General features: G+C 37.8%; 2 protein-coding genes across 2 annotated transcripts in view; one reads left to right on the plus strand and one right to left on the minus strand.

Moving 5' to 3' along the window:
* Positions 1-1369: 1369 nt before the first annotated feature.
* On the plus strand, positions 1370-19334 carry LOC138053332 (calmodulin-B). Its single transcript, XM_068899979.1, has 11 exons — positions 1370-1485; positions 1602-1693; positions 6020-6050; positions 7082-7225; positions 7468-7710; positions 9247-9271; positions 13474-13477; positions 13612-13642; positions 13755-13898; positions 17182-17424; positions 17573-19334. The coding sequence occupies exons 2-11, from the start codon at positions 1691-1693 to the stop codon at positions 17599-17601; spliced, it is 897 nt and encodes a 298-aa protein (XP_068756080.1). The 5' UTR covers positions 1370-1485; positions 1602-1690; the 3' UTR covers positions 17602-19334.
* Positions 19335-21999: 2665 nt separating this feature from the next.
* Positions 22000-26418, minus strand: part of LOC138053333 (uncharacterized) — a 19564-nt gene continuing 15145 nt past the window's right edge. Inside the window, exons 7-10 of the mRNA XM_068899980.1 lie at positions 25006-25149; positions 23895-24040; positions 22932-23028; positions 22000-22120 (exon numbers count right to left, since the gene is read on the minus strand). Of these exons, the coding sequence (XP_068756081.1) occupies positions 22092-22120; positions 22932-23028; positions 23895-24040; positions 25006-25149 (416 nt within the window). The 3' untranslated portion in view covers positions 22000-22091. The remainder of the gene's footprint in view (positions 22121-22931; positions 23029-23894; positions 24041-25005; positions 25150-26418) is intronic.

The raw sequence follows: 26418 nt of genomic DNA on the forward strand, positions 1-26418 counted from the left end.
GGCCAGGTTTGAAAATTAAGGAGTAATTTGTCACCCATGTTATTAGTATGTGTAATCAAATGGCGACGAGTGAAATTTCAGAATTTTGACAAAACGCAAGTGAAATTATTTCCTAATTTCACGAGAAAACCATTTGATTACCTTTTAATGTCGTGGGTGACAAATTACGCTCACAACCGTAATTGTAAAATCGCTCGATACGGCTTTATCCAACTGCTCGGGAAGAATCATCTCCAGGTTTTTCTCAATGCTATTTTCGTCACATCACTTCTCAAAAACTCTCACCCAGTTAATTATGCTCTTTCACGTATTTAAATTTTCTGCCGCTTCTTTTAATTTCGTAACTTCTTCAATGGTCACTGTCTTAAATCTAGACGCCATCTTGGCTCTGATCGAGATACATGAGATGTTACCATGGCAATTTTGTAATTTCACATGTGAAATTATAAATTAACGCTGAAAAGTTCGCGCCTAAATTAAGGAGTAATTTGTCACCCATGATTTGTATACCCGTGAAATTAGGGAATAATTTCACTTGCGTTTTGTCCAAAATCAAATAATTTTCCTCGCCTAAAGGCTCGGGAAATTATTAGAATTTGGACAAACGCGCGTGAAATTATTCCCTAATTTCACGCGTCACCATTTGATTACCAATACTAATTTGTCACCCATCAAATGGTATACTCGTGAAAATAGAAAAAAATTCACTTGGGTTTTGTCCAAAATCAAATTATTTCCCTTGTCTACAGGCTCGGGACAAGAACGCGCGTGAAATTAATCCCTATTAAATTTCACTCGTCACCATTTGATTATTGAAATTCTCTTGAATTGCACTTGAGTATTACCCGGACGCGATAATAGATTTAACGAGTAAGTCTGTGGACATTTGTTATAAATACTTCAGGCTGAAGTTATGTTTCTGAAGTTCTAGCAAAAAAAAAAAAAAGAAAAAAACAATTGAGTTATCCAATGGATAGTGATTTATCCGGCGGATAGCGCTATCCATCCTTCGAACGACTGGAGCCAGAAAAGCATGTCTATCCAATAATTTTCACTATCGCGGGATATAATAGTAACTGCCAGGTAGGGTGAATCCAAGCTCCTCAGATCTCCCTGGGAAATGCAATCAGCAAAACCTTCGAGCTTTGTAACGCAGTTCTGTAATCCACATCCTGTTTTCGGTCCACTTATCTACCCATTACAGACTTGCCGCATCTCGACGCATCATGCCGCAGTTTCGGCAACAGACGACGCATAGCGCCTTGACGCAGTGACGTGCTTCACTGAATTTGACGCAGTATGACGTCAGATGCGGCTTTCTGCATATTGAGCGCAATATTCTCCTGTATGCATTTTTTCAGTGGAGATAATATGACTTTTCCGTAATCCTACCGACAAAAAATGCGATCGTAAGCCGCTCAAATCCTTATTGGTCATTTTGTTTATAAATGCCTTAGTTTAGCATTCATAACAACCAAATTAGAGGTAGTTGTATTAATCTTCTGAAAAATGTGCGTGCATGCCGCACTTTGAATCAGAGCACTCCAAATTTGGAGGTTAATTTTGTTGGAAAGAACCAATCACAGTGCGTGTTATTTCAGGTGACCTTTCAAAGCCCGCGAACGTTTGTCGGATACCTCTGCCTTGAAAGTTCAATTCCAAGCTAGGAGTGTCCACATACAGCGTAAAAATGGTAAGATTGCCTTCAGTACCTTTTACAAAATCGTAATTCTTACCCTAGTCGTTAAGTATGGTTTCGACTGTTTCTTAAATAATTTCGTAGGATAGAACTTTCGAATTTACTGTCCTTGTTGTATATGCTCTGTTTTCAATCCTTGATCGGTGAAGTTTTAGCAGCTTGTGTTCGACATGCAAATCACGTTCAAGAACACAGTTTAAATACTCGATCGCTATTTATAATAACAGTATCCTAAATATCAGTTTAGTTTTGACATCCAGTGACAGCGGAACTACCAAGGTTAAATGCTACAAGATAATTAGCATCAAACATGTGACCACAATCAACTTTGATGATTGCAGAGTAAAAGTTGGCTGTGAATTTTCACAGTGATCTATATTTTTGCCGGCGTTTGTTGGGTTTATCTCTTCTGGAAATAGCCAGCTTGTAGACGGTAGATACTGCCCGCTTTTTTTCAATCCCACTCGCTTCCAATAAATTTTTAAGTTGTATATGTAGGCCGTCTGATACGAGTTTTGTTGCAATAATAACATCTCCCGCATGCCAGCAGGCTATTCTGGAAACAAAAACTGTTTCCTTTAAAGTCGGTGCTGCCAATACTGAATTGTTGAAATGTTTTAGGACCGGGACTACATCTGCTCGTAGTTCCGTTGTATGTTTTTTATTGTTCCATGGTGATGTTCTATTGTTTTACCCTAGAAAATGCGCTATATAAATTCATTACCATTACCCGGCTTAATGTAAGTCGCACTAGCCATGAAGTAATTTAAATGCTCTATATTACAGGAACCTTTTTCCCGATTCTGTGCCTCCTGTGGTTAGCAAATTTGAATAACAAAAGCAATATTTGAAAACAAATATCTTCCCTATAACTATGGAACAAAAGCTTGGGATACCCCTTTTTGGACATTCAACCAACCTAACTTTTCAGCTTAGTTGCTATTTACTGCAAATTCCCTTTAATGGGGACCTAGATGTGGTTAAAGTGGGTCACTGATGTTTTAGCAGTTTCGATTCAGCTTGGTATGGTTGCTTAGTGACAATACTAGTGGCTTCTATTAAAGCATTGGTACAAAATATTACGCAAATGCATTTGCATCTTTTCTCTTTTTACCTCTATAGTCCTTTGTTAACCACATTTACAATACTCATCAGATTTGTTGGAACACCCATCCCCAGTTTCCCCCTCTTTCAATGTTGGAAATTTCAACTTGTTGACGATGATTCTAGACCATTCATTAAGTGGTGCAACTAAAATTAATGTAGTATTGTAGGTCCACTCAGGAACTTAGTGTCCATTATTCTTTTCTCACCTAAGAGTGAGACTGAAGATTTTACTCTGGCTTTACCTCCTGATTTAGGGCGTCTTCTGTGCGAATGGGTTAATAGATCGTTTTCACTGTCACGCAATAAAAAAAATAAATCAAAAACTATCAAGTGCAAAACGCTAAGAAATTGTAAATCTTACAGAAGATAAAGAAATAAGACACTTGTCCAAGTTTTAGGCCTCTGCGTTTCCCCAAACTTCAGATATTTGTCGAAATGTTTCGCAGAAATTTACAGAGCCCAGTATGAAAACGCCATATTGGTGTACCTCAGTGGTACACCAACATGGCGGCCGGAAAATAGTGTAAACATCTGGAACTTACTTTGGCTATCTAGGCGACTGATTATCACTACTGAAAAAACAAGCATTTACATAAGCACTTTTCCTAATGCTCTAACTTCTAAAAGGGCTCAAAATCATGAGATAAGTATATATTTTTCAACAAACTTGATCGTAGCTTTGTGTCACGCACCTACATAATCCGGAAATTCAAAATGCTCTGGTTTCCAAACGAAGCACGCTATTGAGCTGTGAAATTGTCAACAGATATAGATATGCCGCCTCTTATGCCTGATGACAATAAAAACTTTGGTGGATCTTGAGTTTTAGATTTTGGAAGGTGATGACGTCACGTGAAAACGATCTATTCTTTTCACATTACTTACATTTCTATTATTGAGAGTTAATAGGCCATTTTACAGTTGTTTGCTCAGTGACCTAGCTTATGAATAGCTGCAAGGCTGCCGGTGACGTTGTATTGATACAGACCTTGCTGCTTTTATGTAAAAGTAATTGTGTTGTAATTCTAATTAGTCTACGTTAGCATTAGAAAGACTCAATAGTTTTTATCAAGACATGGTTACCAGCAGCCTCACTTCCATTCTTAGGCCAGGTCACTTGGCTACATGTAACAGTAAAATTGTCTATTATGCCATTAGGTTATTGTTATAATGACATGTGATTGTATCCAAAGCTCTAAAATACAGGAAAGTTATTTGGTTGATGTTTTAAAATTAAATGAAAATCTGTTTGCACTTGTGAATGCTAATAAAGGTGGTTTTCATGTGACGTCATTGCTGCAATGTTGGTGGACAAAAACAAAATCTCCCATTAGCACCTTTTGTTCATCCACCAGCACTTATTGTACATTGATGCATTGTTATCTGTGTCTCTAGGGATGGGTTGCAAAGCACCTCTTATTTTAAAAGGGTATGGTCACATAGATTTGACAACGTTATGTGTGCTTGTGCTAAAAATGCAAAGAAGTGCTTGTTCACGCTTTAAGTAATCGCCAGTATCCTTTATTTAGTGCATGGCAGAGTGCGGATGCAATGAATTTTTTTTTTTTTATCAATGCTTTTATGAAGATGAAGTAGTAGGGCATCATACTTAACTTGTTACAGTTTGCAACATTTAAGGGCGTAAGGATATTCACATCTTTTGCCATTTCTCTTAACTGTGTTGAAAGAAATTCCATAAAAAGGTTTAGAAATTTTAGCCATAAACAAACATGTACCATAGGTTTTCGGTTATTGTACAACAAAACCATCGGCAAGAAAGTACTAATAACCGCAAGATTTAAAGGGTTTTCTCTAAATTCTAGTTGACTTTCCTTCTGCAATTTTTCTTGACGTACACTGCAAACAGTAGTGAGCATAACTAGTGATGAGTAAAACCGAATTCCTCTATATCAGATGCTTCTTATAATCAAGTATTTTGATGGGAGTTTCAGTTTGTGACATAAATGCCATCAAGTTTGAAAGTTAAAGGTGCATCTTATAACGGAGTGTGCCTTGTATCCAAAAACCTACCATACATTCTATTCTAAGTAAAATCATCCATTGCTTAGGAAACAATATTACTGAGTCAGCCCTTATATTTAAGTGACAGTAGATCATTTGAACTTATGAGGATGCCTCAGGAAGTTGTCCTTCGTTTTCTTAGCGTGCCTGGTAGGCTTTTCTTAATTATGCTAGTAAAACTAGCATTTTATTCTCCAAGCAATTCTCGTTTTACGCCCAAATTATGCTCAATTCTCAAAAGAATTTGTTTCAAGCAAAATGTACAAACTCGGGCGTCATTAATTTGTGCTTATCATCAACTGTTTAATTAAACAAACTGTTAAACGAGATAAACTAAGAATAAAGCCAGGATCCGAGCCAGGATTCGAGCCAGGATCCGAGCCAGGATCCGAGCCAGGATTCGAGCCAGGATCCGAGCTAGGATCCGAGCCAGGATTCGAGACTTAACCGAGACCTAACCGAGACCTACCCTAACCCTAACTAGACCTAACTAGACTAGAACCAACCTAAATAGACCTAACCTAACCGATTCGAGACCTAACCTAACCGAGAGATTCGAGAATAAATAGCGGAGAAAGCTCATCTTAGCTCGAATCCTGGCTCGGATCCTAGCTCGAATCCTGGCTCGAAGTTTAGGTATCCTCCTGTTAAACTGGTTGCGTATAAAACTTCTGATACAGCGAAAACTTTTCCAATGACAAATAGGTAATTAATGTTTGAAAATGTTGAAAGGACTGGTCTTTGTTCTCCGTCAGAATTTCCTTCTATCAGCTGCAAGTTTTGAGAAGATGGCGTGGCACTGGCTGACACCATCTTGTTTGAGCAAGCGTGTGAACAGCCTCTGAAAGTTAACCACTGAACAGCTAGGTCCAGACTTCTTTCAAGTCTGTTCAGATGCACTCAGTTCATACACACTGTACTTAAGCAAATCTAAGCAAGGAAATCTTCACAATGTTTTTTAATTTTAAAATGTACATGTAGCATTTAAAATCTTTGGATTGCTGAAATGTGGATCCACGTTATGCAAAACTGCTAAATAATGTTAGCAATAATTCTTTTTACAGAAAATGTTAAAAAAAATGCTTGTGTAACCAAATAATGCCAAGAAAAGGCCTGGTGGCACGTACATGTAAGATGCAAGATTGCTTTAAAGAATAACTACTTTGCTTATTTTTGTCCTTACACTTGTAGGCAGATCAGTTGACAGAGGAACAAATTGCTGGTAAGTCTAACTACATGTAGGGCATCGTTTCTTTACAAAGAGTAGACACCGGAGCCAATAGGAGTTAGTCAGTAAATCAGGATTAGGTTCCCTGTTAAGTTGGTTATGAATACAGCAGTGAGTAAAGGAATCCACCAGTGACACTAACAAGCTTTTGAATGTCCATGCTCTCTTTCAAGAAACAGCCCTCTGTGTCTCAACTGCTTTTAATTTATGATATTTAAGTGTACCTTGGATTTTAATAAGGATTATGAAGGTTTGCCATTAGACCGGTGGTTTTTGTTTCATGATGTAGTTTACTTTCATCGCTTGCATTCTTTATACATGTATCATCCAAAAGTGTGCCTAAAAAAAAATCTACTGCACTGGTTGCAGATATCCAGACATTCTCGTGTGAGATGTAATGGGAGAACAGTGGATTTGGCATAGAAATGACAGTACAATGTAGTTCCTTTTGCTCAGTTTGAAATTTTTGTTCAGGTTTTTGCCTATTTTATGCATTGAGCTTGGGTCATAATTTGGTAGTTTGTATGATCGTTATATTAACCCATTGACTCCCAGGGGTTCCAGACAGACAGAGTAAAATACTAAGTCTGGTTGGGTTAGGCCGGTTTGGATGTCAAAGTGTTAAAAGATACATTGTGATAACATACATTGTACAAGAATGCAACACAGAGAGCTTATGATTTATTAGATGCAAGCCAATGATTGATCTTAACCCTCTGACGTCCAAACCAGCCTGACTTAGTATTTTACTCTGTCTAACACCAGACAATTTTACTCGTCAATGGGGAACCCCTGGGAGTCAATGGAAAACTGTCCCATTAACCCTTCTCCACCTGAGAGCAAGAATTCCAGACGTTTTTACTCGCCTATTGGGGTTGCTTTACAGTGTGAATGGGTTAAGCTTCATTTTTGTTTTCCCAATATAGAAAGGCTGCAGCTAGGAATTCAGCAACTGTCACATAATTCCAGGAATAAGCAGTAATCAATTCTATTCCTGTGTAACTATAGTTCATTCTCACTTGCAGAATTCAAGGAAGCCTTCTCACTTTTTGACAAGGATGGAGATGGTACCATCACTACGAAGGAGTTAGGGACAGTAATGAGATCTCTTGGACAAAATCCAACTGAAGCGGAACTTCAGGATATGATTAATGAAGTTGACGCAGATGGTAAGGGCTTGGAAACCAAATGAAATAAAAATAGTGTGAGCAAGAGGGGGAACTTGTTGCATGTCATGTGCAGCCAGTTAAGTTAATTTGAAGTGTGATCATAAGGGCTTTTCCTCCAGATATTACGTAGTTGGTTACATTGTACCTTTTACAAGTAATGTTGCGGTCTACAACCTACATGTAGTGATTACAACTTCAGATATACTGCCATCTGATTAATTTACTCTTCCTCTTGTCAACAGGTAATGGCACAATTGACTTCCCAGAGTTTCTAACTATGATGGCTCGAAAAATGAAGGAAACTGATTCGGAGGAGGAAATTAAGGAAGCTTTTCGAGTTTTTGACAAGGACGGTAATGGGTTCATCAGTGCGGCTGAGTTACGACATGTAATGACAAATTTGGGTGAGAAACTTACTGATGAAGAAGTTGACGAGATGATCAGAGAAGCAGATATCGATGGTGATGGCCAAGTTAATTATGAAGGTATGTCAGCACGGTTGTATACTTGTGGGAATGACTGTTCTCTGAGAAGGGAGCATTACTGTGTACAACATTATACAGTGAATTATTTATTAAGGGGCCTCTGTACTTAATCATGTTCACTGCTTGAACACAGTTGTGTGATATTTTCAAACAAGAAACTATTTTAGGCATCCCTTGCAATATTTATCAGATATTATAAAAGCAATGCTGCTGTGAGATTTTCAGAAAATTTCAGTACTCCAGCCAAATTTCAAAAGAGCTTTCAAAATTTAAATACTAAATATATGCTAGAGTACTTGAGGGCTGCTTCTTAACTTCATGTGAATTCAATGGAGCGTAACTGTAAAGGGGCAGTTTCGTGCTATTTTAGTTGCAATTTAAAGCACTAAAAAGGTGACCTTGCATCAATGAAGACTAAAAAAATAATGCTGCCTTTCATTGCCAATGGCCATTGAAGTGCACTGAAACTATTTGTTGTTTGCAACCAATGATTGAGGAGATGGAAATGGACTAAAACTTGAAAAAATTGGCCATTTTTTTCTAAATTGAAGATATTGTCCTCTGAAAGTTGCCAAAAGTTATGTACATTTGTATGAATACATGTAACTCTGTGTCATATTATATTATTTATCATCTCATTGAGTTGTCAGGAATTTTATACATGTGAGCTAGATTACCAATTTTAGATTTTTTTACCCAGTTTTGACCTAAAAACAGTAAATTTGACATGACAGTACCCCTTAAATAAATAATAGCCCACTATCGATATATCGCATATCAGTCCTAAAGGCATCATCTCAAGGGCAACAAACATGGGGAATAAACTCCAACAAATCCTTAAACTTATTCCCGAGAGCTTCGAGATGATACCTTTTTGATTCTGTCTGAATTTATCAAAATTGGTTTGTGCCAGTGTCTCCGACCAGATTTAAATTGTTTCCATGATTTGCCTCTGTACAACAAAAGTTGATTGATTGATTGATTGATAACTTTAGCTTTTTCAAGGGCATCCAACGAACAAGCAAATTAAGCCAAACGCTTTTGAGAGACATTTCTAGACTCCTTCAGAATGTATAAAGACTGTTTAAAGATACATTGTACTATGTTTTTATCACCTAGAAGAATACCGTAAAATTCTTAAAATAAGCCCCGGAGGGAACCATTTGCTTATTCGAAACTGATACATGTAGGTGGCCTTTAAGTGCCAAAAATTGCAAAAAATACCCCTTCCCAAAACGTAAGGGACTACTTTTCCCAGGTTGCGAATCTTTTAGGTGATGTTTTAGTAAAGAAATGTATAGCTGTTTGGCTAGGAAACCAAAATTCTTGGCGAGAGCAGTTTGACTATCCGGAACACTGTTTTCACTGAAGATTATCATCGGGTGCCTCTGCTTTTTGTTAATCGGACAAAGCCTGCGGGGAGAGAGCAAAATACATGTGATATTGGCATCTTCTTTTTGGAAAAAGTCTGGAAAAATTCTTTTATTTTGCGTACACCTTGTGGCTTATGAACATTTTCCTTTAACATATCTACAGAATTCGTGAAGATGATGACCAGCAAGTGAAGTCAACAATCCTAGACTGGATGCCTCTCATGCGGCATTGAAAATATGCCATCAATTGAGTTTCCTAATATGGAATAACAAGCTTGATATTTACAAAGTGAAAAATTCTGAATCTATTTTCAGACGACAGCTCTGGTGAAGTGTATATTTTCCATTTGTGTGTAGAGCAGTTCCATGAACAATGTAATGTATTATATGTTCCATTAAACGTTAGACAATTAAATGAGAAAATGGTGTACATGTTTTTCCGTTCATTAGCTTTGGAATACCCTTCTATGCCTGGGCAAACATTTTATTTTGCACTGACACGTGTTGATTGTTTGCCTTGTCTTAAGTTGTTTGTAAGATGGATAGTGCCAAAGGGTTAACTCCTTTCATTGACTGAAAATTGGGCTTTCAATTTTATTTCAGTAGAACGGTTCTCGTCGGTAACACCGATCTCGTCCCCAGAGCTCACGTGTCTTTTGGTCAGCGCCAAGACATGGAGCTCTGGAATAATCAATTTCGGAACTCCAATTTTTCAGGAGTTCCGGTTTCACTAAAATGTGTAATGGGGCGATCATTAGAACTCAAGGGTTCACAACAGCAGCGGCAAATCTTCGTGTGTACAAGTTTAGCGAAAGATTTTTGCGCCACATTCGTTAATTTCAAGCTATTTTACACCCGATAGTTTAAGCATAAGCAGTTTGATAAAGCAATTAGCCAATCAACACAGTTCTGAAAATTGATTTTTCCAGAGCTTCCGTGTCTTGAAGCTGACCAAAAGATACGTGGGCTCTGGGAACGAGATTGGTATCACAAACCCAACCAAAGCCACCTGTGCGTCAATCTGAGAGATTGACGCGGTTTTGTTACAAGCGTAAAAACAAAGGCGGTTTCCATTCGACCAAAAATCTCGAAAAAACCGGTCAAGGAATCGAATGGAACGGAAGTATTCCTGGCAAAAAATTCGGAAATTGGGGTTTACCTCGCGATTCCGGGATTCGTTCATTCTTACTCGGACTAAATTGTCTTCATTTTGGGGCAATGCTTGTTGATGTGATTGCCTCCAGCGACAAAACGTAAAATGCTCTTCCATTCGGCACCTGAAATTATGGAAATTTTCAACAAGAACTTCTGGTCGAATGGAAAGCGCCCCAAATGGAGAGCATCATTTTCGGTTTAGCCGAGCCGAACTTTCGTACAGCGGCCTGGACCCTATGCGCCCGAGAGCTACCCTCTGGGATTTTTAAAAAAGCGATCCAAGGGGTGACACAATCAAGGCCTCTGGAAAGATACAAGGGTTTGTATTTTGACAACCACTAAAGTGACAAAATAATGGCAAGTAATCTCTAACTTATTTATTCCCGCTATCCTGGAAGTTGTTGCATGACCTGAGCTTTGCCTTTCATCCGAGTGTTTTATCTGTACTTATCTGCTCTATCAACCACAACTCTTGTGCCGTACACATCTGACGCTCTGATAAATTTTACATGCGCTCTTATTTTATATAATGTAATAATATGTTGCTGCAGCCGGGAGTGTTCGACGCATTTTTCCTGAATGGGCTCCTAATATGGGAGAGCATTGTACCTATCAGCCAATCAGATCATCGCTGCCATTGAAATTACAGCTTGCAGCATTTTCGAAATTTCAGACGATCAGCTTGTTCAAGGCATTTGACAACTCCAATATTTTACTTCGATTATGGTAAGCTTCTATGGTTTAGTTTTTCTTGTCCCTTCATCACGAATCTTTTCATTCTAATTTAAAGGGTCTATCCTCTCGCATACGCTCAAATCGAATCGGATCGGCTAATTTTATTCCTCTTCGGGAAAAGGAAAAAAAACGCCCACCTCTATAGCATTTGTACACTCATCGAGTTCAAGTTTTTATTGTTAATTGCTGCCTTACATTTGGCACAGTAGCCGGTCAGATCTTGATCATCTGTTTTTACTTAAGCCAAAAAGTCATAACTCGATATCTTTGGTTTGAAAAGCGGAAGGAAAATAGGAATTCTGTCCCTGTCGATCAGGTAGTTTCGGCGCGCGAATGTAAATCTCATGGCTTATCTTTGTATAAAACTGTAAGGGCTTAATTCACAGTTGGAGTGATGCATTATTTATTAGTGAATATTCATGAATGTTTAACATCCGCTGGACAGATTTAAGTTCGCACTTATTTTCTTTGTCGAGTTTTGCTATAAGAACTTAAGCTTACTTTACGATTAGTTCGTTCTAATTTTTGTTCTTGCAAACGCGTACAGCTTTTATTGTTGTCTGGACTGGAGAAAGCGCATATCTTTCAAAGAATGTTTCTGCCATTGCGAGAGGGCAGCTCATGTAAAGCGATATTGAGAATTTATCAAAGAACATCAAAATCAAATTGCAATGTTTCCCAACTTGCTGAGAGATTTGCTGACCCGTTGGAAATTTCGTGTTGGCAATTTTTCTTGTTCAAGTATTTGATTTGAAAATTAATTACGAAATATTTGTAGTTTCGGGATGAATCTCTGTTTTAATTATGAAGCCTGGCAAGCGATGGAACATAACAAAAAGTGAAGAGCCAACAGAGAAATTTGATTAATTGACCACAGGTTCATTCGACCAATCAAACTTTAGATTGATTAATCATAATTGTTCATCTTTAGGTGGAATACAAACCTTCATTAATTGCGCTCTTTTTATCAATACCATACATCCCAATTCATCATGAACGAACTCCAATTCAACAAATCCAAAGCCTCAGTATTCTTTCCCTAATTTTCTTTTGCTAGGTGACTTAGGTTATAGAAATAATTATTTTTGAATAATTGACATGGACCTCAGTGTTGTAATTCATTAATGAATTTCCTTCATATTTTTCATCCTTGGTTTCTCCTGTCTCAATGTTAACACCACTTTAAAGATTTCTATTTTAAATTGCCTCTTTGAATTTGATAGTGTTTCGTTTATTAAGGTTAGGCTCATTTTATCGTTTTTGTCTTTTTTAACAGTTATTTTTTACATTTTAAAATGGTGTCTGTTTTTAAATAAAAAAAATATCAGAGATTTTATTTCATGTGATTCATGACTTCATGTTTGAATTTATCTCCAATCAGCTGTGGGCAGAAATTATGCCATAATTTTCACATGAAAATGTAATTCATTTATTTTAAGTAAGCACTTTTGAGGACAAAAACATATGAAAACCCAATGTAGTGAAGTGAATATATTTATTAGTCTCTTCCCTCTGGGCTTTTCAGGACTAATTTACAAAGCTTTGTTGGGGACTAAAACATGACAACTTACGTTTTCATTTTTTTAGTTATTATTATTGTTATTACTACTGCTACAGCTACTATTTGTATTATTATTATTAATTTGCTTAGTTTGAGCAATGTCACAGTATTGTAGTTAGCTATTAATTTTAGATAACACTAAGTGATAAACATCACCACAAAAGCTTCATTCAGCTTGAGTGCTTTTCAATATTATGTCTCTCTTGTTTCAATTTCTTTGTAATATGATGCGAGTACGTACACACATTGGCTCTATTTGTGTAAATTTGTGGAACCTGGACAGTTTTTCAAAGTTGTGGTCAAGGAAATATTAAATTTTAAATATGAAGTGTTGGTCGTTACACTGTAGATGTGTACAAGAATCAATAATTATTATTTTAACAAAAAAACATTATGCTATGTAAACTTGTACTTAAAATTAATGGGCAGAGAGTGTTTCAAGCATAAAAAAGATTGCAGAAATGTTAAATTTTATTGTATTTGTTTTAATATTACCGTAAGTAATGCAGATAACTCATTTCTAACAACATTAAATTTCTTTTCTGGGTATTTCCATTTTCATCTCCCCTAAGGGGTTTTCTTTCTTATGTGTTTTGATGATTAAATTTCAGCTTTGAATATTAATCTTTAATAGTGTAATGCAACACCATATTTTGCATGTGGCAGGCATTGTAATAATTTTTTTCTCCTTTTTTCTTCTCATTTCTTGTAGTTGTTTTTTCTCTTGTGAAGATCAAATCCCCTTACGTTGCCAGGTTCAATTATACAACCAGTGTTAGTTGAGACCTGGAGGGGGGGGGGGCTGAATATATGTCAGCAAAGACTGGGGGGTTCCACCCAACAATTTTGAAAGTGAAAGCCTACCAAGCTTGGCTTGGCTTGGCTTGGCTTTTTTTGTACTTAATTTCCTTTTTTTTTTTCTTTCTATTTTGCACACAGAGAGGTGTGATCATATTAATTATATGAACTTTTCTGAAAAAAAACTTTTCAGATACGACACACTGGTCGCTCAAGATACACACAAAATATTTAATGAGCAGCTATGATTAAGAACCATATTTTTATTTTCTTTATCAGGCTGATCAACTTACCGAGGAACAAATTGCAGGTACAGTAACCATACATGAAAGTGATGTTTGGTTTTTTTTTTTTTTTTTCATTTGCATCTTGGCATGGCATTGCCCGCCAAGTGAAGTCATTTCTTGTTTTCCCATTCGTAGAATTCAAGGAAGCCTTCTCGCTTTTTGACAAGGATGGAGATGGTACCATCACAACAAAGGAACTGGGGACAGTAATGAGATCTCTTGGGCAGAATCCAACTGAAGCCGAACTACAGGACATGATCAATGAAGTTGACGCTGATGGTAAAAATTTGCAAGCTCCACTGATTTTTTTGTTTTTGTTACATGTAGCTTACACCACTAATACAAGAAGCCAACCACCACAACTACAGCAAGAAAAACAAATTTTACAGATAATTGTTGGAAAGCATCATCATCATCATCATTATTATATAATATATATTATTATTATTATTATTATTATTATTATGATTATTATGATTGTTAGTGTTATTCAGCAGTAAAAACTATCTGTATGCTAGACAGTTAAAAGGAACACAGGGCGCTAAGGCGTGGCCTGTGCTCCGCCAAGTGAAACTAGAGTTATAAGGTAGTGTACAATTAAAAAGTAAGGTTAAAATATGTATATGTATATATATATAAGAAACTAAACTAATTTATGCTAAAATATGCTAAATATTCAAGGTTCTAGAGCAGGAGACAAACCAAAGCACGGGTAAGATATTATTATTATTATAATTATTATTATTAGAGATAATGATTTTGAAATCGAGAAGGAACGAGTGAGAAGTTAGGATTGGGATTTGTATTTTAAGGTGGCTCAAACCAGCTTCAACGCTTCCAAGTGACACTCTTATTAGAAGGATTGGCACCACAACATTGTATCATTTATTAGCAATATTGTGATTTCAAATGAAACAGGAATTACAAGATACAGTCATTATTGTGACGTAATGTATGTCACTGTGGCAACGGGCAAGCCCTGTAAAAACGACTTTTATTTTGTCTTTAGTTGCTTACATGTGTATCTCAAAAACGAACTTGTTGACCCCCATTTTATTTCTGAAAAGTAATCAGAAGGGCAAGATGAAAGTTTCAGCATAGTTTAATTCTGTCTAGTGGATTCAGAACCACCTTAATTTTGTGCATTTTTTTAAGGTGGCTCTAAATCCGCTAGACAGAACTTTTTTAAACTTTGCCTTTTCATCATAGCCTCCTAATCACTTTTTAGCGGTAAGAAAGGGTGGTCACTGAGTGGCGGGTCTAATTTGCAGGTCGCGGGTTGCTGGTCATTGTTTCGTCAATACAGAAAGTATCCTAAACATTCATAAAAGCTAACCTTAGGCCTAAAAACTTTTGTTTAGGCCTAATTAGGCCTAAGGTTAGCTTTTAAGAATGTTTAGGATACTTTCTGTATGGGTGAAACAATGATCTGCAACCTGTGAATTAGACTTGCCGGTCACTGAGTTAATTTTTGAAATATGAGCAATTAAATCCAAAGTATAGGGTGCTTTTGCTGGGTGTTTCATATGGTACCATAACATTGCTATTACGTAATGCTTGCTTGCTTGAGTGAGGCTCCAGCCCTTGGCTAAGTAGCCTGACTTCTGGCTGTTACACACAATTTTGGTCTCATTCACACAGAAGCATCATTCGCTGTAAAGAAAGTGTCTTCAGGAGTGTTGAAACCCTTTCAAGCCTCCTTAAATATGTTTTCTTATATTCTTATGAAAAAGTTTTTCATTTAGGTCAACCAATTCTGTTCCGTATTTATAGTGTGCATTTATATGATTGTATCGAGGCATTTTTCAAATAAAATCGATTTAAATTTCTAAATTTATCAATTAGTATTATTATTATTATTATTATTATTATTATTATTATTATTATTAGGTCCAGGGCTGCAGAGGTCTAATAGGTACCATGTCTCTTTGGGGGTTGTTCTCTTCACAGAAAGTAAAGAGTTATTATTATGGCAGTAGATATGTATGAATGCCTATTAGTTAACTACAGTGAGTGGGCATGAGATCATGTGACCGATCCCTGGAAGTCTCTTTTAAAAAAAACCTAAGTAGCTCTCGAAAACCTACTCAGATCTTAATGAAATCTACAATGTATCTAGATTAACCCATTGACTCCCAGGGGTTCCCCATTGGCGAGTAAAATCGTCTGGCGTTAGACAGTAAAATACTAATTCTGGCCGGTTTACGTTGGTTTGGACGTCAAAGGGTTAGAATAATCAAATTATCAATCCTAAAATCCTACAGATGTAGTTTATTAAAACTAGATAATACTTGCTTTTTTCCTTACATTATTAATTCTGATTTCTATCCCTGATGAGTAATGTCTAAAATCTAGTATTAGTTTTTTAAAAATTTTTGGTAGATTCTATATAAAATGTCAAGAGTGCCCCTAAGTGACTAAGTACAGTATAAAAATGAACTGTATAACTGTAAACAAAGTAGGAATATATTGAAAACTGTTTCAAAAATATATTAAGTGTAATTGTATATCAGTTCTTTTCCATGTTCATTGTTCATTGTTCATGATCTAGTATCTTCATACTTCTTGCAATGTTTAGGGTATTTGTTAGCATGGGTTTCTGTATCTTTTTTAGCACTATTACTTACTTTTTACTGCTTCTGAGTACCTGCCCAATACATCCATGATAATGTTATATGCTGGGTGATTTTATAGCCTGGGTACTGTTTCTTTAACTCCAATCGCAATGGTCTCTACTTCCTTGTTTTCTCTTCTGCTTTAACTACGCAATTATCAATCCACGGGCAGCTCATCTCTATGAGAATAACTTTCTCTTCTTTCTTGTCAATGATTCGCACATCAATATGGTTTCCTCGTACTTCTGTCTTTTCAGCAAAAAGAGGGACATCCCACAGGGCTCTCACTTGATCATTCTCATAGACTGGTTTTGGCTTGATTGGCTTGTACCATGCGTAGTCTAATCCCTCGGTACTCTAACTAGTAGTTAATTGGCAAGAATCTCGAAGAACAAGATTCTGAAAACATTATTATGTCTGTCCACATTCTTTGATTGCACTATCGCACCATATCCAGTGAGGACATGTGCGACACTCTCTGGTTCTTTTCCACACATTCGACAGTTGTAGTCATGGGTGTTCAGTGTTTTGACTTTCTTTGCCAGGTACACCTTTGTTGGTAGCAACTGTTGATATACAAGGCTGCTGCCTAAGTGCATTTTTTCGGAGCCCTCCGGGCTTCCAACTTTAAAAGTTAGTAGCCAGAGTCATTTTTCAAGAGCCTGGAATTAATTAATTAAAAGTGATGATGAATCACCTTGTGATAAGTTAGGCGCCCGTTCGGGCTACTTGTTCTGAAATTTGGTCGCCCACGCTTGCAAATAAGGCGACCGGTCGTTACTATTTTTATTATCATCATCATCATCATCATCACTGGTGAATTACAAGTTCTTGTGAAATTTTAAAATTTTAAAGTAATGTGAACCCTGACTCTTAACAGCTTTACTTTCTTGTGCAAGTGTAGTTTGCCCTATTTTTTTTTTTATATTGTCTTTTCAACTCAATAGGAAACGGCACAATTGACTTCCCAGAGTTCCTTACAATGATGGCACGGAAAATGAAAGACACTGACTCAGAGGAGGAAATTAGGGAGGCTTTCCGAGTTTTTGACAAAGATGGCAATGGCTTTATCAGTGCTGCCGAGTTGCGTCATGTCATGACCAACTTGGGAGAGAAACTTACAGATGAGGAAGTTGATGAAATGATAAGGGAAGCTGACATTGATGGTGATGGGCAAGTCAATTATGAAGGTAAATTTCAAGTGAAAAATAAGTATGCAAATGAAGAGTTTTCAACCTGAGAGGTGATATCAATTAATTTTGACTTTGTTTGCAAAAATGTCTGTAGTACGAAATGTATTTCCTTCTTTGCTCTGTTTTTCCTTGTTCATCATTGCAGAGTTTGTGAAGATGATGACATCAAAGTGAATTATCCATCCTCGTTGTTGAAATAATCCAAGATGCTTTGAGACATGAGTGCACAGAGGGTTTATGCAATGTTTTTCTCAGTTGATGCACATTTTATTCGCGTCGACCTTTTCACGATTTTACGATTCATCTTGGTTTGAAGACAGGCATGGCTAAGGTTGCACAACGTGAAGCTAACCAATTACCAAGGAGCCAATTTTCCGTTTTTGTGCCCAGTAACCTAGCCTTTGGACACAAGTAAGGCTGGAAGTGACATTTTTCCATGAAAACTGCACTGCCACTTCTCATTCCAATGCAAACGGGCTTGCATCATAACAGCATGATGTAGGGCTGTATTTATTACCACAAGGTTTTCTTCAGTCTTCATTCGATTTATAGGCCTGGCCCCAGTTGTTCGAAGGGTGGATAGCAATATTCACTGGATAACTCAATAGGCCTTATTCACGATAGCCGCCATGTTGGTTTTCAAATTGTCATGCAAAATAGCCATGTGTTTTGCTGGGGGGCAAACATTGGAAAAAAGGCAAATTGCGCAAAAATCGGCTCGTCAAAATATTGAAATAACATTTCTAAAAGTACATTTTAGAATTTAGAATTAAGTCCCATTTATAATAATTTTATATCTTTGATTGCCTTTCACATTTCGACTTTCTACTTCGTTATCTCCTCATTTTTCACTAAAAAAAACATCGAAGTAACTTGTGTAATCATTCTATTTCACTACTTAGGTGAAAAACATTCAATGAACGTAGAAAAAGTCATCTGTGTGGCTAAGATATTCGTTAAAACCTCTCGAACTTGTGTTGTTTGCCCCCTCAGAAGTGTGTAGGTAATTTGCATGATAATAGCAAATCCAACACGGAGGTCATCGTGAATAAGGTCTATTGGTTTTGCCAGTGTTTATCCGCTGGAGAGCATTATACACCTTTTGAACTACTGAGGCTTGGTCACTAAGCTTAGAACTTGAAAAAATAGCCAATGCTTTCATTACCGTGGAATTTTAAAAAAAGTGCCAAATGTTGAAAATCCATCTCTTTGAGCTCAGATATACAGTGCTTCATTTGCAGAAAGTCGGGCCAAAGACCGGTAGATTTACTACAAGTATACTTAAGTCAGCTGTCATTGTCCCAAACCAAGGTGTTTTCAGCAATCCTGAAAAGGTGTAAACAACTTATTTTTAGTCCGAATAAGGAACAAATTTTATTTCTAAGCCTTTAGTACTTTTAATTTTAGTTTTTAAAACGTTTAGTTAGATTTATTCGAAAAGCTTAGGTAGAGCGACAACTTTTAAAGTTGGCTATGTACGTGATGTCTTCATTTGGAGTAATTGTAGCACAGTAACCTTTTCAACCTGTGTAGATACGAGGTGATAACATTTGCCAATGCTGTATTTTAGTGTGCACTTTAAGGTTCATATGAAGGACTATTTAATACCCTTAGGAAAAAGGCGGTCTTTCCAAACCAGTTTTTTTTTTTTTGGAAACTCGGAATTAAAATATTCCACCAACGTGGTTCTCTGGGCTACTGACTTGGAAGGAATTTCTAAAATTAGTTGGCGTAAGTAGAATCCACAGTCTTATAATAAACTTTACAGCATTGCTTTCTAATACATCACTTGAGAGGGTTTCCATGGCCTCTACATTACAACGTGCTTTGTTTCATCGCGTCAAATCTTTTACGATTTACCTTGTACTTTATTTGCTGCTACTTCTTGATATGATATCTCGTTCAAAGTTTGTCTCTGTGATAGATTATTTAAAGTTTTGATTAACAATACCATAAGCAAACTGATGCTGTTTAATATTAGAGGCCATCGGTTTACTGTGCAAGACATTATAGCAAAAAATTCTGTTAAATAACCCACCGGTTTTACCACAAACCAGGAAGTCTCGCATGCATGATGCAAAGTTCTCAAGCTCATTAATAATTCATAAGGTTTTTAGCCAATCGGTTTGCCCTATTTTGGTCAGGTGCATGTATCTTGATACCCAATGAAACTAAATTCGAATATTCGACATAAAACTTTCGCATTACCTTTTATCATTAGCGTCCAGGCCCCAGTTTTTCAAACGATATCGATAGCCGACGGCTATCCGCCGGATAAAGCACTATCTACTGGATAACTGCATTGGTTTTGCTAGTGTTTATCCGCTGGATAGAGATTTATCCGGTGGATAGCGCTTTCCAACTTTTGAACAGCCGGGGCCTCCTCTTCAAAGCGAGTCTAAGTGCGAAGTTTTTGTGATGCTAATTAGTTCTACTTTACATATGAATGAAAAACTAATTTTCATAAGAAAAACTTCGCACTTAGACTCGCTTTGAAGAGGAGGCAGACATGAACTCGGAAATAGCCTATTTGGACACCCAATAATGCAGCGAAAGAGCATCCTTTTCAGCATTGTCTGCACTCAAGGCTTGACACCTTGTGTAGTTGAAGTGAACCTCTCTTAACCTCAGCCATTCGGCGAAAATGTTCACAGCCCAATTATTTTTATATTTAGTTCTTACTGGAACGTCCTCGTCAACCGAATCACTTTCTTGGGATGGCGATTTTGGCAGGCAAAAACGACGTTATTTCGGACTCGCTCTCTATCACGCCCTATTATGTAAATTTAATCAAAAGTTTTACCTTTTAAACTCACCCAAATATTGACTATTCATTTCCTGTACAAATTACGATCGCTTGTCTGTTAAAACGAAAGATTATTACCTTACACTCATACTTACTACCATTTGCGTCCATCCTTGAAGCATGACGAATTTTGCGCGGTTTTACTTTTCAAAAGTCAACGGTTTGTCCGGTTTTGTATCACTTTTGACCAATGAAACGTTGGCAGTTATGTTTTGAAATTGACAACAGTTTTGACAGCATACCAGCATGTTTAGTTCACGTGCTCTCAAAGTTTTTCGTGAGAGCGTTCGGGTTTGCATGACCGCCCTAATAACTTCTCTGCTGGTTTTGCAAGGCAGACAAACAAATTCAAAGTCAACAAGTTTGTAGTGAGATAAATTACCGACCAGGAATCGCTTGAAATCAAGATTTTAAATGTTCCTTGAAACACGGAAGAGCGTGGGTGTGCAGAATGCCCAAGACGCAGAAGTATTTCCTCCTCGATCTTTCTAGTTTCACTTTGCGGATTCATGTATTTTTTTCTCGTAGTTGCTGAATCACGTATCTCTTCTTGGTAAAGTATACCAGATTTATAACTCTACTAGATTCCCAGGCAGATTCATAAATATCTCCTCTCTCACGAAAACCTGAAAACTCGAAGAGCACGTGAACAAAACATGCTGGTATACCGTCAAAAACGTGGTCAATTTACCAACATAACCGCCAACGTTTCATTGGTCAAAAGTGACACACGACCGGACAAACCGTTGACGTTTGAAAAGTAAAACTACGCGCAAAATTTGTCACGCTTCAAGGATGAACGCAAATGGTAGTAATGAAAAAAAAAAAGAGGATTGAGAATTATCATATGGCCCGTACGGCCCCGCGTGCGCTTTCATTAAACATGCAAAGCTATTGGGAAAATCCCCGTATGAGGGCCGTACGCATTTGCGCCAGCAGGGGGCCGTTTCTCTAAAGTCCCGAAATTTTCGGGTGTCACAATTCCCTTTGTAACTCAAGAACGGAGAGCATTTAATTCGTCAAACTTCACAGTTATTTTTCTTTTTGTTACCTTGAAAACATGTTAAAAGATCTGCTTTCCAAAACAAGCGGTTGGCAATTTCACAGATGGCTCTTCGGGCCCCAGGGCCGGAAAAAGCCATACGGCCAACTAGGAACAAGTACTACTCCGTGCGATGCGACTTTAGAGGATTTGGTCGCTTTTAAGCATTGACGTTATGGAAAGCAAATGCACACAACATATCAGATAAATTTTCTATGCACATTTTTGTTGCTGATTTTTTCCAAAATTCATCTTCTGAGTGCTCACGAATAATGTAAAGAGCCCATACCATTAAGTTCCGATAGTAACGACCCCCCGAAATTAGCGTCAGTTTTCTGTTGCCCCTAGTAAATCCCAATAGTTCACACACAGCAGCTTTAATATGATAGAAGAACCGACAATGAGAACATCACCTGCAAATATGAATTTGCATTATTTTGATTTGCGTATTTCACCTCGTATGGCGCGGTTCTTTCGTAATTACATTCTGTGAAAGTAGGAGTCGTCGTTTTTCTCCCTCATCGAATGAAGAGGGGATTCGGGGGAGGACCCAGGGAAATAGGAGAAAAAGAGTGCTCAAGGTTCGCGTTTTTGTATCACGAGCCCTCTGTCCCAGCAGGCCTGGGGGATGGGGAGGGGTGTATCTCGGAGATTAAAGGGTAAATGGTTTTCTCCCAGTTACTACAGAGGTTAGAAAAGTAACGATATCAAAACACGAAACCCGCTTTTTTGATTAAATTTTAATATTTTAACTTCAGTTCAGTTGAAGAGGATACAAAAGAAATAATGCAAGAGAAGAAAAGAGAGCCATCTGTCTCACTTGTTTCCAATCATCTTGATGAACTCTGAAATGATGAAAACAAAAACTGAAATTGTACGGAATCTGGCGTACGACAAATTTCTTTATACGGGCACTGACAAAACCAATAAGATTTGCCCTGTGACGTGATTGTGGATGTACGATTTCGACAAATATGGGTTCTTATCAATCTGCAAATATTTATTGAAAAAGGAAAAAGCCTTTTCAAAAATTTTATTTATTAATTTTCTTTTTCAATTATTATTTTTTTGCCAAAAGGTAAGGATTATGGAAAACTGGGGGCAAGAAAAATTTCACGGTTCCTACAATTCACGAAATTTCGGCTAGAGTGCAAAGTACTGAAACTTTTGGCGGCCATCCTTTGCAGCAGATTGGAGATGGGCAGAAATTTGTACGAGGGAACTGAATCGCGCACGAATGACGATAACCAAGAAATGCATTCTGAGTAGTAGTCTCTCTCAAATTTTCAAACAAATCGTCGCTATCAGAGTACTGAAAATGTAGAACTATAGCGTCAAGACCAGAAAAAAAATCTCCGGCCTCCGGTTGCCGTACGTTCCCTGTTGAGCTGGCCGCAATGAAAATGATTCTCACAGGAATTCTCATCGTTATACAGCTCTTAAGATATAAACGCGAACAATATCACGAAAGCAGAATAAAGCGAACAAAGATGATACCGTTTGCTCAGAATAGGTACACGCGCTCCGGCCTTACGAAAAAGCTCAGTCCACGTACGTCTTCCGGAGAATCTCATTCCTTCATATCCTTTACCAATATTATTGTCCACGGAGGAGATAAATATTATAGTTTTAAAAGAATAGATCCTCTTCACTCACCGTCAAAGCTGACTTGCCCGTCCGAATCGAGATCAGCCTCTGCTATCATATCGTCAATTTCTTCGTCTGTCAATGACTCGCCAAGATTCGAAAGCACCTGAAGAAAGCACAGCTCTGTAACAAGGGATTGGATATTCCCGCGCTGTTGCCATGGCAACGGTACAGCATTGCTGAAAGACCCTCTAAAATTCGGTGACTTAGTAATTTTTTTTCCAAATTTCGAAACCCCCAATAAATTCTCTTACCTAAGCGTAGTATGATAAAAATTTATCAAGTGAAAAGTTGAGATAATTATGGGCTCCTAGTCATTTATAAAACCGCCGCCTTTGGAAGAAAAAGACTTTTCCCTCGAGATGTTGCTCAACACATCTAATAGAATTTCTTTCCTGTTTTCGCGACATTAGGTCTCATTTTTATTTGTTATCGCTCGTTTTGATTACGAGCTGAAGCGAGCAGCTTAACGTACTGCTTGTGCGGCAAACGAGCACTCAGCTGAATCCTTAAAATGAAACATGCAATTTATATTTGCACAAGTTAAACGACCTTTTCATTTTGACTTGTTACTTCCTCTTTTCCCGCGCTTAAATAAGGCTGGTTATATATCCTCTGATTGGCTCAATTCAAAAGTGGTGTCTAAATTGTGTTTACCTTAGTTTAATTAATTGGAAAATCGCTGTATTGAAACAAATCACAAATTAGCTCAATTAGTGTGTAATGGATGCTAAATTCTCGGATTTATTTTCTGCAACCTTTTTCAAAATTTTGCTCAGTTGCCAGGTTCTCCCTCAAACAGTCTATTCTTCATCGGAAGATATCCCCATTGATGTATTCGTGGTAGATAGAACCCTGCGACTTCATGTTCATCAAAGTCTGATGTTTTTCCTACTCAACTAAAAGGTTACTGGGCACGATTACTTTGTCACTAATGATTTCTGATAGAGCATTATGTGCAAATAAGCTCACCAGCTTTAGCTCTGCAGCTGATATGTATCCACTGCCATCCATATCGAACACATTGAAGGCGTTTCTTAACTCATCTTCCATCGTCATGTTGACCTGCTTGGCAGCCATTAATTGAAGGAACTCGTCGAAGTCTATTTCACCGCTCCCTATCGAAGACAGGACAACAAATCCCAAAGTCAAAAAAAAAGGAAAAAGAAACCATGAGTTCTGGGGAAAAAGGATTTGAATAGATGTTACGCGCTGCGATATGGATATGGCGGCATCATCATCATCATCTATCTCCAAAGACATCATTGTCATCGTAAACGTCATCACCATCGCGGCATCGCCGACCGTTGCCATGGTTGTTGTAGTAGTCGCCGTCAACGTCATCATCCTGGTCTTCGTTGTCGTTATCGTCAACGTCATCGTCGTCGTTGCGTCGCCATCGCCTTCGTTACCATCGTTATTGTCATCGTCCTCGTCATGATCGTCAACATTCATCACAATCATAATTATCTTTATTATCATAATCTTGGTATGCTGATTACTTCATCGCTGAGGGAAAAAAACTGGCAAATGTCACACGTGCGACAGGGTGGTTTTGAAGGGTCTTCCATTTTGTCCCGGAGACTTAAATTGCACACTAGAATATTAACCAATTATCTTTTAGCGATAGTGTGTGGTCATATACAATCAGTTTTCGAGTGGCTCACATTAGTCTCAATAATTCCAAGACACTGTCTTCTTAGAAGGATTGGCTCTACAACTCTGTCTCGCACAACGGCAACTCTATGGTACCGTGTGTAACACCAAGATGAATTATTCCTTTAAAGATGCGCTCGTAATTGTGACGCAAAAGGTAACCATAGCAATAGAAAAGTCATCTTAAAACACCCTAGGCCTACATTTGCCTTTAAACCGAATATCTCCAAGCCTGTTAAATACCATTCTTATTGCTGGAAAGCTATCAGTAGGCTAAGATAAAACTCTTTGCAAAGTTAAAAACAAAGGCAACCAGACAGATGGCTATTTCACAAGGCGTGGTCGAGTTTACTTCTGGACGTCCTTAGACACACCCAGCCCGTGTGAACACGTTTTCTTAAACGTTCCGTTCATTGTTCATACTGACCATCTTTGTCGACCTCAGATATCATTGCAAGTACATCCTGGTCGGTTGGGTGTTGTCCTAACGCTTCAAACACTTGTTTGAGTTCTTTTGTCGAAACAGTTCCCCCTCCATCTTTGTCAAACAACTGAAATGCCTCCCTATATTCTGTTAACGTGAAAAGAAGAAAATTTCCTTTTTGATTCTGTTATGGGAAATCGTAATATTACTATCGCAAGAGGATAAAAAGGCTCCAGTCTTCCGAGTTTTCAACAAGCTTTAATGGTTATATATCATATCTTTATTTACCCTGAGGTTTAGAGTAGCTTGGTGTAGCTAATGTCTCCGGGAATTTACCCTCTCAACCATGACGCACCACTGAGAGGACAGACCACAACACCGGGAACTACATGCATGGCCTTATTCTCTCTAAATAGAGTGTGGGTTCTTATACGTTCCACTGGGTTATAAATGGCAGTCCAGTGCTCAAACAACTGAGGCACCGGTGGCGGTGTAATAGCTGCGATGGTGGATGAAGATTGTAACAAATTTTGCACAGTAAAAAGCTGTTAAAACAGAGTGGAAAAGAATAGACACATATTATCAAAGCGGACTAACACGAATCGGAAACCCGAAATTATTTAAAGACCACTTGTATTTCGGAGCTGGGAGGTTGTTAACTTCACAAAAATTGACTTGGCGTGGATTTAGACTTAATTAAACCTCTGCAAAGTGAAATATCTAAATAACTGACTTGAGTACGAATGAATCACACTGAAACATACATATAAACTACCCAAACATATTTCGCACGCACAGCAAACTAAAAGTTGAAACTCCAAAGCATACGAAAAGAATCAGGGGCACCCAACGACCAATTTGTTGTAAAATGTATTATTATACCCCAGTTAATGAAAATATATGTTATAAAGGCATTTTCAGGTGTTTTTCAGTGTTGCTGGGAAAACATTATCTGTTCCTTTTTCCCAGCAAGACACACAAGAAATTTCCCCGCCAGCTAGATAAAATTGGTTGGTTTCCCAGCCAAGAATTCCGCGCGCTTTAAAATCCTTCGATCCAAAACGACCGCAAAAGCGACAAAACCGGGACAAAACAGGTTTTTTCCGCAAGCGCAATCACTCTAACCAGCCGTCGTATGTTTGTGACTACTCTCTGGGAGAGGGAAGAGGTTCTTTTTTTATTTTTATTTCTATTTTTAGTCGTCCTCAGTCTTCAGAATTTCTACCGCCAGCTCGGGTTGAAATGCTAGAAAAAGTCAGTAATTCCCAGGCAAAACCTCTACCAATAACAAAATTTCCCAGCCAGCTCATCGAAACACCTGTATTTTTGCCAGCCAGCAAGATTCCTCTGGGGAACAGATAATGTGAGGAACAGATTCTTTGGGTGCCCCCGAAGAATGCAACCTCGTTCCCAGGA

The sequence above is a fragment of the Montipora capricornis genome, chromosome 6 (assembly GCF_036669925.1).
Source record: "Montipora capricornis isolate CH-2021 chromosome 6, ASM3666992v2, whole genome shotgun sequence".
Taxonomy (NCBI): Eukaryota; Metazoa; Cnidaria; class Anthozoa; order Scleractinia; family Acroporidae; genus Montipora; species Montipora capricornis.

Bases quoted from the DNA above. Each gene is read 5' to 3' on its own strand.
- LOC138053332 (XM_068899979.1), top strand. The intron at 13,643-13,754 runs GTACAGTAACCA...TCCCATTCGTAG, and splicing joins TACCGAGGAACAAATTGCAG to AATTCAAGGAAGCCTTCTCG. The intron at 13,899-17,181 runs GTAAAAATTTGC...TCAACTCAATAG, and splicing joins CAATGAAGTTGACGCTGATG to GAAACGGCACAATTGACTTC.